General features: G+C 40.9%; 1 protein-coding gene and 1 pseudogene across 2 annotated transcripts in view; one reads left to right on the forward strand and one right to left on the reverse strand.

Moving 5' to 3' along the window:
• trim2a (tripartite motif containing 2a) overlaps positions 1–20,937 on the forward strand; it is a 100,362-nt gene that overhangs the window by 69,642 nt on the left and 9,783 nt on the right. Inside the window, 6 exon segments of the mRNA XM_080722285.1 lie at positions 8,409–8,564; positions 9,044–9,241; positions 11,997–12,133; positions 13,043–13,296; positions 17,715–17,818; positions 19,211–19,378. Of these exon segments, the coding sequence (XP_080578411.1) occupies positions 8,409–8,564; positions 9,044–9,241; positions 11,997–12,133; positions 13,043–13,296; positions 17,715–17,818; positions 19,211–19,378 (1,017 nt within the window).
• Positions 2,768–4,413, reverse strand: LOC308281561 (E3 ubiquitin-protein ligase TRIM39-like; annotated as a pseudogene). The gene has a single exon. The product of its transcript is annotated as an E3 ubiquitin-protein ligase TRIM39-like (transcript).

Below are 20,937 nucleotides of genomic sequence, written 5' to 3' on the forward strand. Positions count from 1 at the left end.
ATTTGAACATTGAAAAGTGGGCGTCATACAAAACATGGAACATTATAATTAAAAGTTGAAGATGTATTGATGGTGACATTATGACATTATTATTATTGGATGAGATTGATTGGTTCAAGCATACATAAGCATTGAATTTGACAAAATAAAATCATTTTCCATTATGAAAATCCAATCACGTGTGGTCCAGCTGTACCTTGAGGCTTGAGGCTAATATACAGTATAGTGATGCTCAACCTGAGTTCTGGGGACCCGCAGCGGTCCTTGAGGGGCTTCCAGGGGGTCCCCAACCAAATCAGTTGATATAGCAAAACATATTTTAACCACTTTAACCCCTATAGACTTCAGTTACTTGGAAATAGCAGATCTACAAGCTCACAGCACGTCATATTGCAATTGTTTACAACAAAAAAAAGAGGAAAAAAAAAACCACAAAAGAAACGTGCTATTTAAAAAAAGAAAATTGAAACATGTTAACGCATATTCTTGTATGGGGGTCCCAGGTACAACAACTTCTCAGATGGGGGTCTGTGGCCAAATACGTATTAATTTGGGGTCCTCAACATGAAAATGAGAACTGAGAACATCTGGACTATGTTGACATCACTACTACAGTATACTGTACTGTAAATACTGTGTCGTTGAAGTTATCTGCATGTGTGCTTGTGTGTTTCTGGACAAATATGACCATACTGTATTAACATGTCTATTAATAAGACGTCAGACATGTTCATGGTCATATTTGTCAGAGAAAATACAACATACAACATACATACAACAACAACATACAATACATACAACAAAAATAACAACAAAATATTACTTAAGTTAATTCATTAATTAAGTTAAAGCTGCATTATGTAACTCTCCTCTTCTACCACAGATTTGAACCTGGCTTCCTGCCTGTGGTTTAAGCACTGGAATTTAAGATATATTACAAGAATACTAAACTATGGTCTCTGTGGAGTTTGTAGATCTGCTACTTTTTATGTGTTTGTGTGTCGCTGTGGTACGATCAAGCAGGGGTTTATTTGTGAAAAATGTATAATAACAATTAAAATGTACTCTGTAAAATAAATTCTTTGTAAACAACAACATTTCTAATTCCCATATGAGATACAATAATCGATCACAAAGAAATAAGACAGGAGAGTGAATCAGAGTGTAAATGGAATGTTTACTATGGAGAGAGAGTAATCAAGACAGGTACAACAGAAATAATGGTTTGTGCTCTCTCTGACAAAATGATGTTTTGACATGAGTATATGTATGGTCACTTGGTCAGTCCATCGATGACGTTTAAACAGTTCATGGGATGTTTCCAAAAATGTCAAGACAAAGAGTTCATTGTAATCCATGGTCGGGGGGAAAAGATGTCCTTCTGGTGTCGGTAAAACCCCAGCGAAGCCTTATAAACCTAAACAATTCCCATTGTTTAGGTACAGGCAGACAGTTGATAAGGCCTTGTTTCTACCAGACAGTGACCTGGCCTTGTGGGCACGGTGCACCGAATTCCACAGAGCCTCGGTTGTAATCTGGTCAGTGTCACCCAGTCACAAGCTGGACCTTGATCTGCTGTCAGATGGTCAGTTAGTCATATAAAAAGATGATATAAACCATAACAACATGTCCTATCATACTCCACCATACAGCTTGGACAAAATTACATTTTATTAATTTATACTAAGTTACATAATAGTGCCACTTTAAAGTTTTGGATTCATATTAATTGTCCATTTTGTATGAATAGTTAAAGGTTGGGGTAGTGGCTGCTAATATATACATGCATAAAATATCATTTTATTCAATGCTTATTTTTACAAATTGGAGACAAAAATGACAATATTTAATGTTAGGATTTGCATGTACAGTATAAGAATTTAAGATTTAGACATGGAAAGGAAAAGTCTAACTGATGTGGTTGACAGGAGAGATGGTCAGAGGAGCAGAGTTTTTAGTACTGTGCTTATTAGGACGAGGATTAAAGAATGAAGAATGAATGAGTTTCTCAGTGAATCAAAGTCATTTGGACTAATATCATGGAACCCAATAGACTGTGCTGGAATTTAACTTATTAATTTGGTAATTTTATTGTCTACTCAGGCTTTTTTCTGGAATACTTCAAATATTTATATATATATAAAAAAAAAGTAGCAACAACTACCCAAAAGGGGTTCCTGTCTTGAAAGGTAAAAAAGCCCAAAAAGGGTTCCTGTCCTGAATGGGTTTTGAGTAAAAGTTCAAACATTGCATCAATTACTTACAGTGCCAATCACCAAAGTAAAATCAATACAATTTGTCACATTTTGTCAAACTTTATTGAAATTAGCCGATCAACAAGCTTCACAACAGTCAACTTGTAGATCTGCTAAAGCATAAAATAGAGCTTGGTTATTGGATGTTTCGTAATAATAATTATCTAAATCTACAAAGTAACTTGTAACTAAAGTTTTCAATTGTAATTGAGTAAAATAATTGCCTCTGACTCTGAGATGTAGTGGAGTAGAAATATTAAGTATTGAGAAAAGTATTCAAGTAAAATTAAAGTACCTCAAAATTGCACATGTACTTTAAGTACTTGAGTATATGTACTTAGTTACTTTCCACCACTGCCAATATTATACATCTGTTGGGATCAACTGTTAAATGGCTTGATTAGAAACGACAAGTTAATGAAAAATAAACATGTAAATCAGCCCCTCCATCCATATAGACATTTGTTGTCTTTGTTGAGAAAATGAACATAAAAATGTAGGATTAAATTAGTCTAACCAGTGTGAATGACAGGTCTGATGATCAAAGGACCAGAGTTTTTACCATCACTGGAGTCACATGGATTGAAGAATGCATAGAGTTTCTCAGTGAAGGTGCAGCCAGTATAAGAGTAGAGATGAACTCTGGCCTCCACATCATGAAAGGAGACCAGACCCTCCTCATAATCCACAAACACTCCCACTTTCTGGAGCTCCTGTTTTACAGGGAGGGGAACATCAGGGTCAGCAGCAGCCCAGTACTCATTTCCATCCGTCAGCTCTATAGTCCAGTAACCAACATCAGGGGTCCTTGTGATTTCCCCTTTCCTGTCGATGGACTCTCTGCTCTGACCACTCCTAAAACCCAGTTAGTCTTGCCTTGAACCTGAACTTCATAGTAAAACCTTCCTGACGAAAAGCTTTGTTTTCCTAAGACAGATAAATAGTCAGTGAATCTATCTTTGTTATCTGGGAGATTCATCTCTACTTCTCCATCATAAACTTGTTTTCCATCTTCAGACAGGATGAGTTCACAGTGTGCTGTATCAGGGTCCAGAGTTACATCCACTGCATATTGCTGGATCTTACTCAGCTCAACACCACACAGCTTCTCTTGTTCTTGACTGAGTGTCTTCTCCAGCTGAGCCACAGCTGTCCTCACAGTCCCCACATATAAAGACTTGTGGACATTGATGTTTGTCCAGTCCTTTGTGGGTGGAGGGGTGTTGATGGATGGGATGTTCTGGAGGAGGTGGAGGTGGTCTTCAGTGTGTGAGAGCTGCTTCAGCTCAGAGCTTCTCTTCTTTAACTCAGTGATTTCATTTTGCAGCTCATTAATGAAGCCTTCAGCCTGTTTCTCTGTTGTTTTCTGCTTCTCTTCAATCACCTCAATGACCTCAGCCTGGCTCCTCTCAATACAGCTGATCAGAGCAGTGAAGACCTGCACACTGTCTGCTATCTCTCTGTCTGCATCTTTCCTGCTGAGCTGTACTGAGTGTTTGACCTCCTGAATCTTCACTTGTCTCTCCTGGATCATCTGCTGAACTTCAGCCTCTGTCTTTCCCAGCTCAGCCTTCTTCCCTTCATAAGCCTCTTCCAGAGATACAATTTGATGTAAGCTGTGGTCTGACTCGGTGCAGAACTGACAAACACACATGTTGTCAGTCTTACAGAACAGTTCCAGAGGTCGGTCATGTTTCTTACACAGAATGTCGTCAAGGTTCTTCACAGGGTCGATTAGTTTGTGTCGTTTTAACCGCGTGACTCGGTGGTGAGGCTCCAGGTGAGTGTCACAGTAGGACATCAGACACACCAGGCAGGACTTCAGGGCTTTGAGTTTGGTCTCATTACAGACATCACAGGAGACTTCATCTGATTCAGCAGGTTCCTGGTTTGCGCTGGACTTGTTTTTCAGCTGCCTTGACTTCCGGAATTGATCAGCCATCTCAGAGAAGACTTTATTAACAGAGAACTTTGGTCTCTTGTCGAAGGTTTCGTTGCATAGTGGACACTGACACACATCACTGGTGTCCCAGTAATGTGTGATGCAGGTGTTGCAGTAGTTGTGTCCACATGTGGTGGTGATTGGATCAGTGAACACATCCAGACAGATGGAACACAGGAACTGCTCTTCAGACAGGAGAATGCTGGCACACGCCATTTCTATACACTGTAAATAAACATGGAAAGAAACTTAGTTCTTGAATGCTATACTACTGACAGCTTAACAGAGATTTCCGAACTACCCATTGTTTTACCATAATCTGATGTTATAATATCCCAGAATAATTGGTACAGTTTTTTTTTTTTTTTTTTTTTTTATATCATATTAGAATAGAGCTCAATAATGTTGGCGCATACTGTAAGGGAAGCCTGTCTTGCATACTGAACCATTAGACTACAGGATTTCCAGGAAAACAAAACTTATAGGAAACTTGGATACAGTTTAATAAGTCTTTGTTCTCTATTACAGAATAATACATCCTTATCATAATGTACTCACCTGTCTTTATGATGTCAATATTTCAGAAAAAAAATCCTGTTGAACTGAAGTTTTTTTGTTTAGTAGAGAGCGTGCTGTGTGTCTAGTTGTCTGTGTGTGTACAGTATGTGTGTGTGTGCGCTTCCGCTGCCACACCTGTACTTGTCTTGAGTTGAGCTTTAGACTTTAGATCGCATCAGTGACTGAGAGGCTGCTCTGTTGTTACTTTTAACCCTTCACAGCCTCCTCTCTTCTCTGTTCTTCATCTGTTTCCAGTGATGGGCAAGCTACTTGGAAAATATAGTTACCTAAGCTACAAGTTACACTCGATTAAATATAGCTAAAGCTACAGTGAAGTTATCCCCAAAGAAATGTAGTTATCTAAGCTACAAGCTACATGGCAAAAGTATAGCCAAATCGACACAACTTTTTTACCTTTTCTTAAGTTCTTAAATTGTCACTTCACTGTCATCTTGGTATCCCCCTGGGGAGGGGGACGTCTTGAATGTCCCCTCACTATTGGGGACACTATTGCAATTGACAGGTCTATTTATGTACAGTATGTATGTTTCCCAACCGTGATGGGGCAAGCTATTTGGAAAATGTAGTAAGCTACATTACTAGTTACTCGGATTAAATATAGCTAAACTACACTACAAGCTACCCAGAGAAATGTAGCAAATCTATGTTACGCTACTTAGAAATGTAGTTAAGCTGTGTAGCTTGGCTACTTGTAGCTAGCTACTGCCCATCACTGTCTGTTTCTCCTCTGTTATGGTTTAGTGCAGCCACTCCATACCCGTGGTCCGTGACTAGTGGGCCATGAGGGTAGCCTATTGCAAGTGGCCCCCAAATAATTAGTCTACTTTAAAGTTAATATAACATGAACATGAAAAGGATGTGTTAAAAACTATTTAAATCCCCGCCACCACAGATGTTGTGGGTCAAATCCAACGTGGTGCATCTGGCTTTGTTGGCCGTCTATGCAAACACAACTTGCCCGTGTTCCTTTCGGGGAAGGGAGGTCGATTTCATGGTAGTTTGTTCTCTAAAACCTTGAAAAAATGTGTTTACCGATAAGTAGGATAACTATAGCCTAGCTGCAGCTAGACATCCCCACACATGTTAAAACAAGGAGGGGATGTAAGTTAGCTGCATTAGTATATAGGCTGGCCCCAGGCTAGGATAACAATACTAACTTTGTTCCATTGATCCATGCTGGAAAACAATCAGGCTGCAGTGGAGCCCTGGCGTAACGGCTGATGTGTTTAGTGGTCAGATGTGTGGGCTGAGAACGCTTTGGAGGACAACACCTTAGCTGACAATAGGGCCAGTGTTCCATACTTTATACTTTAGATATTTTGGGGGGGTATTTCTGCCTTTATTTTTTGTGGAAAGTGGAGATGGACAGGAAACAGGGAGAAAGACATAGGGTGACCACTTGTCCCAAGTCCCGCAAAACGGTACTAATGTCCTGCGAATCAGAGACATGGAGGGGGGAAAAAAAAGAAAAAATAGGTGGGATTTGTTTTCACAATATGTGACACTCATGTGAAGCATAGGTCTTCATTCTCTCCTTCCGTTGGACGCACCGAGACGATATCAGTCTCTCTCTCTCTCTCCCTCTCTCTCTCTCTCTCTCTCTCGTTGTTGTAACATGGAGAACAAGTTTTTTTTTGTTCCCCCGGCCCCGTCCCGTCCTGCATTGTCCCGCAAAACGGGGTCACCGGTCCTGCATCGGGCCTGTTTTTAGGTGGTCAACCTAGAAAGACATGCAGTAAAGATTGTCGGGAACAGGACTCGAACCAGTTTAGAGCATACGTGCCCAGACTGATAGGCCAGCGGTCTCGGCAGTTCGGGTCGGCCCTTGGGAGGCGCTTGTAAGCGTTTTATTTTGGATTGAGACAGGAAGCCATGCCGAGCCATGAGGCCTATAGGGCAGGATCCTATCTCCTGTTTCTGTATGGCGTGAGGCAGCTTGATGTATTCAGGCTGAAAATGTCAGCCCCGACCCGAGCCCTACTGACATCTATTATAAAATGAAAGTTAAATGTTTCAGAAAATACCAAACATTACGTAACTAAAGGTTCTGTAGTGGAGGTGCTTCTGTGTCTAACTGGCATAGAAGTATGGTGCACACGCACGCACAGGCCCTAAAAATATATGACAAATACTGCCATAAACATCATAATCTCTGACACGTGAACGACAGCACTTCGACTGTATAAAGCAGTGTGTTTATGCTGAGTCATCATGTGTCAGGAATCTGGACCGTTACTGATAACTGATTAAACAACACATTAGAACAGGGAGGAGCCAAGGAGAGAGAGAGAGAGAGAGAGAGAGAGAGAGAGAGAGAGAGAGAGAGAGAGAGAGAGAGAGAGAGAGAGAGAGAGAGAGAGAGAGAGAGAGAGAGAGAGAAGGGGGAGGAGGAAATGAAGTTTGTTTTTAGTAGTTGTAGTAGTAGTGTGTGTGTGCGTGTGTTTGTGTGTGACGTGTTTGTGTGTGTGTGTGTGTGTGTGTGTGTGTGTGTGTGTGTGTGTGTGTGTGTGTGTGTGTGTGTGTGTGTGTGTGTGTGTGTGTGTGTGTGTGTGTGTGAGAGAGAGAGAGAGTATCTCTCCACCCAATCCCCACCTCTGCTCCACCCCCACCCTCCACACCACCACCCCCCAGGGACCTCTCCATCATCACATGGTTAATGTTTAACCCTTCGGGGGGGTGTTTAGTGTTTATTATCATCATGTCAGTGTCTTCCTGTCAGAAGCACAGCACAGGAAGCTCCATGATGACAGCATGTAGATGGATGGGGTAACGGTTTACTGTATCTGCACTGTGATTGGCTGGTTTCATTCCCACACACACCCACCCCTAAGGGAGGAGTTAAGTGTTGCTCATGCTGAACAGTGAACATGCTGCCAGTGAGTGAGTTAGTGTATCTGCAGCCAGCGCACTGAGTGTCTGATTACACTTATACTGTACACTTACTGTATGTTACTCACAAGGCATTGCTGTAGGAATGAGTGCAGGATATAAGGTTTAAAGTTACCATTAAGGAGGATAAAATGGACTCAGAAGAGCAGGGTAGTGGGGGTCAGAAACAGGTGAGTGTTCATTGATTGGATAGACTGTGATGGAGCTGTTTTACCACATGAGCCCTAAGGGTTTGTTGGGAGACTCTTGAGGGGCCAAATGGCTGAATAGCTTTCCCTTTCTTAATGTTTTTAGTATGGCTTTACATACATTTAGGCTATACATTATGTTGTATTTGTTGAATGAATTGCTGTAGATGTGTAGATCTATTACTCTGGATTAAGAGCGTCTGCTAAATTGTAAATTGTAATTCACACCAGTGTGAAGTGAGCGATGCTGGTGATGATGATGATGATGATGATGATGATGATGATGATAGAACCACCTGACATCACAGGACGGGGATCAAATATCAGTATTTGATACAGTACCTCTTGGAAAAACTCATGGACGGAGTCACATATTGGAGTGGTTAGCACCGCTCCAAAGTTTGGAGATCAGAGGTTTATGCCCAACAGCGACAATATATGGGTTGTTGTGTCATTCCAGTGGTGTTGTTTTCCTCACAGTTGTCTATGTATATTTTGTGTGCGTGTCTGTGTATGTGTGTGTGCGTGCATGTGTGTGTGTGTGTGCGTGTCCAGGTCCTGCAGGCCCAGTTGGACAGCCTCCTCCAGGGTCAGGATGGCATCAACAGCAGCTGTAACTTCACAGAACAGGCTCTGAGCCACGGCAGCGAGGCTGAGGTTCTGCTGGTCAAGAAGCAGATGAGTGAGAGACTCAGTGAACTGGCCATACAGGTCAGTCTGAAAACTAGACTTTATTCGTTATATTAGCCATTATTCTAATGATTGATTGATTGATTGATTGATTGATTGATTACTTAATTAGCAGTTTGCAAAAAAGGCACAGGAAAGTACAGTTCAATTCAGGATTAAACCTTTGCATGATCTAAATGTCTCAATAGAAGATTTGTATTTGTCACTGTATGAGACATACAATGAAAGGTTGTTTAGTGCATCCACATAACAAACAACAGCATCAACAAAGGGAAATAAATACACTGATAGAGCAACAGAATGCCACAAACCGTTAGTCCATTCATAGTCTCCTGTCAATTAAAGAACATCCATAATGCATATAATGATCCTAAAGAGAATTCCTTTAAGTTATCCTTTCCTTGCAGAAAGATTTTTGTCTTACATAGTTTCCCTTTAACATATACTTTTTAAATAATCTCTGAAATGGATGAGGTGGATTAACCGTCCCGTCCCTCCAGGACCTCCCCCTGCGTCCCGGTGAGAACCAGCACCTGGACTTCCTGTCTGAGACGGAGGGTCTGAAGAAGTCCATCCACAACCTGGGCTCCATCCTCACCACCAACGCCGTGGCCACCCAGAGCGTTGCCACGGGAGACGGCCTAAGGCACTGTGTGGTGGGCCTGCCCACCTCCGTCACCGTCACCACCAAGGACAAGGTACCTAAAACACTGCAGGGGTGGGAAAAGTACTTTTGACTTGTTTTAGATAGTCAAGCACATGTTTTAGATCAGTGTTTCTCAACCCCTGTGCCTGGGGACCTTTGGTGTGCCCCTGAGAAGGGTAAAGTGTGCCCCTTGAAACTGCTTGAAAGCCAGTATTGTATTTATCATTTTAAAAAATGATTTAAACTAGTGAAAACAGCCGATCTACAAGCACACAACGCCTCGCGGTGCGAGGCGTTGTGTGCTTGTAGATCAGCTGTTTTCACTACTGTCGTGCGACAGCCTTGTATGATGAAGCAGGGCTTTACTTTGCGAAGAAACGTACACATTTGAAACTTGGAGATACCAGTAAGACTCCCTAATCGGGAGATAAGCAACCGTAGGTGGCTTATCTCCACAAATAAGGCAAAAATGTGTTTTTCCAAAATCTTCCTGATCCATGTTGATGACATGAGTGTAGACATGCTGTGTAGTGATATTCGTGATTTTAGGGCAAAAACTGTAGGAGCAGTGTCCAAAAATGTGTTTTAAAAATCGGCCTGAAGGTGGCGCTAGAATAGGGCCATGTGAGAAATGAGGGGTGGGGTCTCCGCGTTGCCTTGGCGGACGAATAGGTACCGGCCCCGGCTCTCCCGGACGCTCCTAGGCCGAGTTACGGCATTTTATGTGCGCTGCAGTGGCAGGGGGTCCTCCACTGGGGGCGCCACCACTTTTGCATCCGTTCTGGAGCACCAGGAGTCGGTGGTCCCCGGGAATTCCCCGTGAGCAGCCCCATTGGGGTGGTCATTTGGTCATTTTTGCACATTTGGTCATTTTTTACATCTGGGGGTCCCGGGGGTCCTTGGAGGTTGTAGTTTGGCAGGCAAGGAGTGTGTGTGTAAAATCTGGCATGGATCGGGTCAACGGGTGCGGAGATATAAGCAGGGAAAAAGTGTGACGTGTGACGTGTGAGCACATTTGGTCATTTTTTACATCTGGGGGTCCCCCCAGGCTCCGGGGGTCCTTGGAGGTTGTAGTTTGGCAGTCAAGGAGTGTGTGTGCAAAATGTGGCATGGATGGGGGCAACGGTTGTGGAGATATGAGCAGGGCAAAAGTGTGACTGACTCACTGACTCACTGACTCACTGACCCACGGACAGCCGGTGGAGGTTTCTACAGTAAGTAGCTCCCTACGGTCGCAACAAGGTTTCTTCCCGACAGTGACGATATTTACACCCCCGTATTATGTTGGTGTGCCCATGGATTCTTGGGACATGACAAGTGTACCCATGCTGAAAAAAGGTTGAGAAACACTGGTTTAGATAGCACCTAGAGCAAAGAATCGTTTCATTATCAGTCACTTTGTCTGGTGAAAATCCTTGAAAACAAGCAGTAGAATCAACATTGTAGATAGTAGGCTAGTTGTTTTCTGTGTGTACTGTCTGTACATACTGTACAGCTGGGTGTCTGTTGCAGGGGGCTGCCATTAGACTCAAATTCCCAAGATGCACCCTGATCTTTCACAGTGACAGATGTGACTTATGGGGGCTAGTAGTGTTACTGTAAATAGTAATAAAGAAATCGCCGGCTTATTGTGTCTAAAAAGACATAGTTAGCCACTTGTAAGCATGCCCCCACCAACATTGGTAAAATCACTGAAACCATAGAAAGCAGTAAATGAAAATGTTTTAACACTCATCTTTTCTTTGCTCTATTAAGTCTAAAACATGAACCCATGTTGTAAAAAAATAAACTAAGTTGTCGTTTAAAGACGTAGTGAAATTGACATCTTCTTTCACATTTTCTGTCTGAAACGGCCTCGCAACCAATCAGAAGGTTGCATTCCTTCAGGATATGGCACGGTGGAATCTCACACGCAGAGCGCACTGGTAGTGTTTGTAGCCTAAAAAAAACATTGTACTGCCTCATCAAAGTTGGTATTGTGAGTTCATACATTGTCAGATACTTGCATGTGTCATTATTATCATCACTTTACCCAAATGCAGCTCAAGTGGAGGTTTTAGACCAGTGAATGTGCAGATAGTTGTAATGTCCATCATTGATTAGACTGACGTAGTTATCTTCCACTCTGCAGCTGCTCTGTGTGCCACGCAGGGCAGAGGGGTGGAGTTAGGAGTTTTGACAGACAGTTTCATGATCCAATGGAGTTAGGAGGTTTAGTGAGTTAGTTTAGCTTTGGTGGTCAGACTAGTTATGGTGGTCCATAACTATAGTCCACTCTACAAGTAGTAGAAGTAAGTGCCATAGTGTCTTGTCTTGTGATCAAAATAAGAACATTTATCCCTACATAAATCCCAACCCCATTGTTTACTTTTCTTTTATAGTTTTTAACCTTTTTAAGTAGTTTTTCTTAATAAAGTTGTTTTTATTTTGTCCGACTTAAGGGCCATATTTTATCCCTAAACTCTTGACATTTTCAAATAGCTGATCTACAAGCTCACAACGTGTCGATGTAGTTCGCCTATTTGAAGTATTTAAAATGTTCTTCAGTTTATAGATAAGGTGTAAGGCATGGACAGAAATATGTAGCAGAGTGACTCACTGCCTCAGCCTGATGGCCTCAAAAGTGTAGCATCTCCCCTGGTCCAAAGGGATATCCCTTTGGTCTGGTGGTTAAGATGTTGGACTTTCACATGGGAGACCCAGGTTTGAATCCCGGGAGTCACATTTAGCTGTTAGTCTTTGCCACGGACGCGTTGGTCCATGTCACAGACACATCGATAACCGCTGTATCTTCTTCTCGGTTGCAGGACGGCGAGCTGTGCAAGATGGGGAACGCCGTCATCGAGGCAGAGCTGCTGGCGCCGGACGGCAGCGTGACGCCGGGCGGCGGGCAGATCGTTGACAACAAGAACGGGACGTACGAGTACCTGTTCACTGCTCCCAGGTAGGGATGGGACCATGATCGGTACTATCGTTTATCGTGATAACAAAATGCTTAAAATAATCGTATTGCAGAGATAAAAAAATTGTCCTCTGTCATTCACTCGGATGAATTAGCTTTTGTTGAGCAGCAAATTCAGCACCACTTAAACCCACTGTACTTGATAAAAGACTGCCTTTGGTAACACTCTTATTTCACTTCACAAAACGATTTGCTAAAAATAGACGATCTACAATCGCACAATGTGTTGCAACGCAATGCGTTGTGAGCTTGTTGATCTGCTATTTTCGGGAACCGTTCCTGCCCATAATATGGATTCTGGTGGTTCAAGAGGTGGTTCAAAAGTGCCATGTTAGGTTTTATAGGACAACTTTGTTTTTTTTTACGACAAGGGTTCATATTTTAGATTGTAATTAGAGAAAAGAAAACACGAGTGTCAAAATGTTTTCATTTACTGCTTTCTATCGATTTAGCGATTTTGATTTCAGTAGGTGGGGGCATTTGTGCAAGTGGCTAAATATGTCTTTTTAGACACAATAAGCCGGCGATTTCTTTATTATTATTATAAGAGCCCCCATAAGTCACATCTGCCCATGAAAGATTGTGGTGCATTTGGGAATGGGCTCATTGTGTCTAAAAAGACATGTTTAACCACTTGCACGCATGCCCACACCCAGGCACCCACTGAAATCAAAATCGTTAAAATCACTAAAGCGATAGAAAGCAGTAAATTAAAACATTTTAACACTCCTGTTTTCTTTTCTAAAATATGAACCCTTGTTGTAAAAAAAAAACAAAGTTGTCCTTTAAGCATATTTTAATAATCGTGATAATATCGTTAATCGCAATTCATTTTTTCCACAATAATCGTGTTGACGTGTAACTTTCATATCGTCCCATCCCCGCTCCCAGAGAGGGCAGCTTCAGCCTGTCCCTGCGTCTGTACGAGCAGCACATCAAGGGAAGCCCCTTCAGGATCAAGGCCACCAAGTGCATCGACGTGTCGCCCACGGCGGACGGTGTGAAGAAGCGTCTCAAGTCGCCGGGCAGCGGCGGAGGAGGAGGATGTCACGTCAAGCAGAAGGCCATCAAGAGACCAGCCAGCATGTACAGCACTGGGAAGAGGAAAGAGAACACCATCGAAGACGACCTCATCTTCAGAATCGGTAATGATGATAATAATAATAATAACAACTTTAGTTTATTTATATATAACTAACCAGTAAGATTCCCTAATCGGTAGACAAGCGACCGTCAGGTCGCATACACAAACTTTATAAGGCAATGGTAGCCAATCAGGAGGGAATATGGGAAATGGGACAGATCCATGTTGATGACATGACTTTAGAGATACTGTGTACCGCTTTGCGTGATTTTAGGCCAACATTTGTAGGGGCAGTGTCCAAAAATGTGTTTTGCAAAAATCTGACTGATGGTGGCGCTAGAAGAGGGCCATGTGAGAAATAAGGGGCGGAGGTTGTGATTTGCCATCCAAGGGGTGTGTGTGCAAAGTTTGGCATGGATAGGGCCAACGGTGCCAGAGATAAGAGTAGGGGCAAAAGTGTGACGTGGCGTGACCGACAGACAGACAGACAGACTGACAGACGGACAGACAGCCGGTGGAGCTTTTCATAGTACAGAAGTCACAAAGTGCTGCACAGAGAAACAACATTTCAGCCCAGATTACCCCAGATTGTTCCAGTTCCAATGTTGTGTGCTCATTTCTTTGTGTCATCACTTCCAATTTCACTGTTTTAATCTGTATCCTGACTGAGTTCTTCTTCCTGATTGGATAGGGTTGGTATCCCGACCTGAAAATGCATTCCGTTTAATAAAGAGCTTGAGAGAATCCTGTTACTGAACAATCACTCTATAGCGATGGGTAGGCCCTAACCCTAACCCATGTTATGGTATGGTTTATTTACTATAAAAAAACAGAAAATATAATACATTAGATACAATCAAGTGACCTTTCAATACAATATACAAACATACATTACTAGGTCTGTGATTACTGAATTTGACTAAATACACATCTTCACAGTACAAGCAGGTAGATTCTAGCCGTCACAATAACCATACAAAATCAACCAACTCAACTCATGTCAGTGACGCATAACATATACGACTCCAGGCCAGGGCTCTCAGGTGAGATGTTTCTTCTCCTGCTGCTCAGACTGAACAGACACTGATTGGGGTGAAAACAGGTTTGGGGTGGTTTTATTTACCCAAAAAAGGCTATGCTGCAGGTCATATTGTATGTTTTCTCTAGGTACTAAAGGGAGGAACAAGGGTGAAATAATAATCAGGATTTATTCACATTAATAATGCAGTAAAACGTTGTCATATTATGTGTTCTCTACAGGTACTAAAGGTTGTCATATTGTATGTTTTCTCTACAGGTACTAAAGGTTGTCATATTGTATGTTTTCTCTACAGGTACTAAAGGTTGTCATATTATGTGTTCTCTACAGGTACTAAAGGTTGTCATATTGTATGTTTTCTCTACAGGTACTAAAGGTTGTCATATTGTATGTTTTCTCTACAGGTACTAAAGGTTGTCATATTGTATGTTTTCTCTACAGGTACTAAAGGTTGTCATATTGTATGTTTTCTCTACAGGTACTAAAGGTTGTCATATTGTATGTGTTCTCTACAGGTACTAAAGGTTGTCATATTGTATGTGTTCTCTACAGGTACTAAAGGTTGTCATATTGTATGTTTTCTCTACAGGTACTAAAGGTTGTCATATTGTATGTTTTCTCTACAGGTACTAAAGGTTGTCATATTGTATGTTTTCTCTACAGGTACTAAAGGTTGTCATATTGTATGTTTTCTCTACAGGTACTAAAGGTTGTCATATTGTATGTTTTCTCTACAGGTACTAAAGGTTGTCATATTGTATGTTTTCTCTACAGGTACTAAAGGTTGTCATATTGTATGTTTTCTCTACAGGTACTAAAGGTTGTCATATTGTATGTTTTCTCTACAGGTACTAAAGGTTGTCATATTGTATGTTTTCTCTACAGGTACTAAAGGTTGTCATATTGTATGTTTTCTCTACAGGTACTAAAGGTTGTCATATTGTATGTGTTCTCTACAGGTACTAAAGGTTGTCATATTGTATGTTTTCTCTACAGGTACTAAAGGTTGTCATATTGTATGTTTTCTCTACAGGTACTAAAGGTTGTCATATTGTATGTTTTCTCTACAGGTACTAAAGGTTGTCATATTGTATGTGTTCTCTACAGGTACTAAAGGTTGTCATATTGTATGTTTTCTCTACAGGTACTAAAGGTTGTCATATTGTATGTTTTCTCTACAGGTACTAAAGGTTGTCATATTGTATGTTTTCTCTACAGGTACTAAAGGTTGTCATATTGTATGTTTTCTCTACAGGTACTAAAGGTTGTCATATTGTATGTTTTCTCTACAGGTACTAAAGGTTGTCATATTGTATGTTTTCTCTACAGGTACTAAAGGTTGTCATATTGTATGTTTTCTCTACAGGTACTAAAGGTTGTCATATTGTATGTTTTCTCTACAGGTACTAAAGGTTGTCATATTGTATGTTTTCTCTACAGGTACTAAAGGTTGTCATATTGTATGTTTTCTCTACAGGTACTAAAGGTTGTCATATTGTATGTTTTCTCTACAGGTACTAAAGGTTGTCATATTGTATGTGTTCTCTACAGGTACTAAAGGTTGTCATATTGTATGTTTTCTCTACAGGTACTAAAGGTTGTCATATTGTATGTTTTCTCTACAGGTACTAAAGGTTGTCATATTGTATGTTTTCTCTACAGGTATTAAAGGTTGTCATATTGTATGTTTTCTCTACAGGTATTAAAGGTTGTCATAGGTACTAAAGGTTGTCATATTGTATGTTTTCTCTACAGGTACTAAAGGTTGTCATATTGTATGTTTTCTCTACAGGTACTAAAGGTTGTCATATTGTATGTTTTCTCTACAGGTACTAAAGGTTGTCATATTGTATGTTTTCTCTACAGGTACTAAAGGTTGTCATATTGTATGTGTTCTCTACAGGTACTAAAGGTTGTCATATTGTATGTTTTCTCTACAGGTACTAAAGGTTGTCATATTGTATGTTTTCTCTACAGGTACTAAAGGTTGTCATATTGTATGTGTTCTCTACAGGTACTAAAGGTTGTCATATTGTATGTTTTCTCTACAGGTACTAAAGGTTGTCATATTGTATGTGTTCTCTACAGGTACTAAAGGGAGGAACAAGGGTGAAATAATAATCAGGTTTTATTCGCATTAATAATGCAGTGAAACGTTGTCATATTATGTGTTCTCTACAGGTACTAAAGGTTGTCATATTGTATGTTTTCTCTACAGGTACTAAAGGTTGTCATATTGTATGTTTTCTCTACAGGTACTAAAGGTTGTCATATTGTATGTGTTCTCTACAGGTACTAAAGGTTGTCATATTGTATGTTTTCTCTACAGGTACTAAAGGTTGTCATATTGTATGTGTTCTCTACAGGTACTAAAGGGAGGAACAAGGGTGAAATAATAATCAGGTTTTATTCGCATTAATAATGCAGTGAAACGTTGTCATATTATGTGTTCTCTACAGGTACTAAAGGTTGTCATATTGTATGTGTTCTCTACAGGTACTAAAGGGAGGAACAAGGGTGAAATAATAATCAGGTTTTATTCGCATTAATAATGCAGTGAAACGTTGTCATATTATGTGTTCTCTACAGGTACTAAAGGTTGTCATATTGTATGTTTTCTCTACAGGTACTAAAGGTTGTCATATTGTATGTTTTCTCTACAGGTACTAAAGGTTGTCATATTGTATGTTTTCTCTACAGGTACTAAAGGTTGTCATATTGTATGTTTTCTCTACAGGTACTAAAGGTTGTCATATTGTATGTGTTCTCTACAGGTACTAAAGGTTGTCATATTGTATGTTTTCTCTACAGGTACTAAAGGTTGTCATATTGTATGTTTTCTCTACAGGTACTAAAGGTTGTCATATTGTATGTGTTCTCTACAGGTACTAAAGGTTGTCATATTGTATGTGTTCTCTACAGGTACTAAAGGTTGTCATATTGTATGTTTTCTCTACAGGTACTAAAGGTTGTCATATTGTATGTTTTCTCTACAGGTACTAAAGGTTGTCATATTGTATGTTTTCTCTACAGGTACTAAAGGTTGTCATATTGTATGTGTTTTCTACAGGTACTAAAGGTTGTCATATTGTATGTTTTCTCTACAGGTACTAAAGGTTGTCATATTGTATGTTTTCTCTACAGGTACTAAAGGTTGTCATATTGTATGTTTTCTCTACAGGTACTAAAGGTTGTCATATTGTATGTTTTCTCTACAGGTACTAAAGGTTGTCATATTGTATGTTTTCTCTACAGGTACTAAAGGTTGTCATATTGTATGTGTTCTCTACAGGTACTAAAGGTTGTCATATTGTATGTTTTCTCTACAGGTACTAAAGGTTGTCATATTGTATGTTTTCTCTACAGGTACTAAAGGTTGTCATATTGTATGTTTTCTCTACAGGTACTAAAGGTTGTCATATTGTATGTTTTCTCTACAGGTACTAAAGGGAGGAACAAGGGGGAGTTCACCAACCTACAGGGAGTTGCATCATCCTCTCAGGACAAGGTTCTGATCGCTGACAGCAACAACCAGTGTGTTCAGGTACACACGCACGCACACGCACACACACACACACACGCGCGCACGCACACGCATACACACACACACACATGCACACGCACACTGACAGCAACAAACAGTGTGTTCAGGTACTGATGTGATAACACACACATTGTATACATTGAGCTATAAAAAAACAGCAGATGTACAAGCTAGCTCACAGCGCGCCCCCACTCTGTGCCACACTGCAAGCTTGTATGAATGAATGAATTAATGAATGATTCATTCACTAAATAATTTTCCTGTCTGGCCCTTATGGGATTATACAGACATATACAGACTTGTACATATTTCTTTCTTTTTGTTTGCATTTTGAACTTTTTAATCTTCTCTTCTGGGAATCTCAGGGACAAAGCATTTTCACGGCCAAATATATATCAATTTGGGGTCCTTGGTACAAACATGTTTGAGAGTCACTGATCTACAGTATACTTTGCTTGTACATATTGTCCAGCACTGCAATCAGCCTGCAGTACAGCATCAACGCACCAATGCAGTGACTCATCACTATTCTCTCTGTAGTCTGCTATCGTCATGGAAACCTACACCACCCCCCTGTGCACCGTCGTTAGATAAAAACCAAAACAAGTGCTAAGGATTTTTTTGTTTTCCTCACTTCCACCTTCTTATTTTAATGTTTTCATTTTAAAAAGTGCATTTATTTATCTTTTTCTCTATGTTTTTCATTCATTGATTGAATACTTTATTAGTCAGAAATGTAAACAGCACATTGTACAATGAGACACGAAGACTACAAGGATAACAAAAAAAGGTCCTGGGGACTTCCATTGTGGTCCTACAGTATGTATAGTATTCAATTCATCAGCATAGCATCAAATAAATTACACAAACATATACAGTATGGCATCAACAAATATAAACACTGTATTTTGTACAATGTACAAAGGAGATGGGAAATTAAGTTAAAATGTGTTCTTGCAATCAACCTGCAAAATATAATTCTGTATATATGTGTAAACATACAGTGCTTGGTAAATAAAGTGATGCTGAATATGAATATAATGATAATTAGTAGTATTAGTAGTAGATGGGTGCTAACCATCTAGCGCCCCTATTCTGGGTTGAACATTCTGTGATATGAGTGTAGAGGGCAAAAAGGGAGAGAGAGCCTACTATAGACCCCTGGGGGACCCCTGATCAACTTACAGTACTATTGTTGTCCCTGTCGGGTGGAAACCTCACTTGTCCAAAACTGTTAACTAAGGGCTACTAGGGCATTAATTTTCCAAAAAACATGAACATATTTTAAATATGGAGATAATAGGTTTCTACCCGACAGCAACAATATACTGTACTGCAGGCGTTGTGTCATTCTTCGTGTCATCCCGGTGGTGGTATCTCTGTTTTCCTCAGATCTTCACCAACGAGGGTCAGTTCAGGAGTCGTTTCGGGGTGCGCGGCCGGACCCCCGGGCAGCTGCAGAGGCCCACGGGCGTGGCCGTCCACCCCAACGGGGACATCATCATCGCAGACTACGACAACAAGTGGGTCAGCATCTTCTCCAGCGAAGGCAAGTTCAAGGTGAGAGGCTTTGTTAATGCCATATTCCCTTGTTTTCTTACCCGTTTAGACCTGAGGCTGATTAACAAAAATGCCTTCTAAATCTGAAATACAAAAACTTGAATTCATAAAGATTACCAAAAAACCTAGCCAGACAACTATTCCACAATCTCCAAATGCTTTCTACCGTAGAGCAGGGGTCAGCAACCTTTTTGAAATGAAGTGCCATGTTTTTATTTTCTTAATAGTCAGTGTGCCATGTCAACATAAAAGTTAATGACACACCATTAAAAAGGCTGACATATTTTGATTGTCAGGACATTGTTATAACAATCATTAGACGCAGAGCAATACCCCACCTATATCCCCAACTCCCTCCCCAGTCAAAGTTCAGAATTTTAATGAATGTAGAATTATGTGCAGGATGTAATTTGTTGCAAATTAGGTGACTACGTTTAATTGACCACATTTAAAACAATGTTTGATTTTAAGATATAGATCCTCTCTCTCACATTTCTGCCAGTGTGCCAGTGACCACCCTCCCCTGTGCCAATGTTGGCACCCATGCCTAAGGTTTCCTACCCCTGGTTTAGAGTCTTGAACTACACCTCCCGAGAGCTGAGAACGGAAGCTGTCATCTGTTTGTCGTTTCCGTTCACAAATTTACATTTACATTATATTGGAATTTCGGACAAGCAGCTAGCTATATGTATGCTTAGATCAGGGGTCTTCAACAGGATGTCTGGGACCCTTAGGGGGTCCTCAGAGTTACTACAGGGGGTCCTTCAAATCTTTGTGTGATAGAAACCTTTTTTCTCCTTTTTTATATTAACCACTTGAACCCTAACGTCCATATTCTGAGAACTTTAGCCAACAATAGCTTGTAGATCGGCTATTTTTAGCAAAGAGGTTTGGTTTAGGGGGGAAAAAGAGCAAACTATGCACAGAGTGAAAGGTCAAGTTTTTTTTAAGTACGGTTCAAGTGGTTAAATATCTGATAACACAAATTGACATGAATCCAAAATACACTGATGATTGTGCTGTCAAACAAACTATATGGAATCTGGGGGTCCCTGCTTCATCTCTCTCTCGGCTAAGGGGTCCTTGGCCTGAAAACGTTGAAGACCCCTGGCTTAGATTATTTCCATGGATATCAGACACATTGTGTGTGACTGTAAAGACTAAACGGAAGCGGGGAGGAGGAGGCTTCAAATCGCTTCTGATCATGTTCAGAGCTTTAATTGCTCCAGATTGTATGACTGAAGCTAGTCTAGCGCATCTAGACTCTATCTGCCATTACTAACACAAGGCAGCAGTGTGATATTGTCTGGCTATGCCAGGCTAGACTGAAGCGTTTGAACATTGTGGGAGGCAACAGTATGGCTAGTTCTCTTCCCACCAGTTCCGTGAGCCTGAAGCAGTGTCCAGTCAGCCTCATCCTTCCCTCTCTCTGACCTTAGTGTCTGTGTCCCAAGGGAGGGAGGCCTCCGTAGAGGCCCAGGGTTCTGAGTGGTCCTGAGGTCCTCTCAGTCCCATGTGACCTTGTTGAGCGGGACAGAGATGACATATCATCAGAGTGA

The sequence above is a fragment of the Nannobrachium achirus genome, assembly GCF_963921795.1.
Source record: "Nannobrachium achirus genome assembly, chromosome: 3".
Lineage (NCBI taxonomy): Eukaryota > Metazoa > Chordata > Actinopteri > Myctophiformes > Myctophidae > Nannobrachium > Nannobrachium achirus.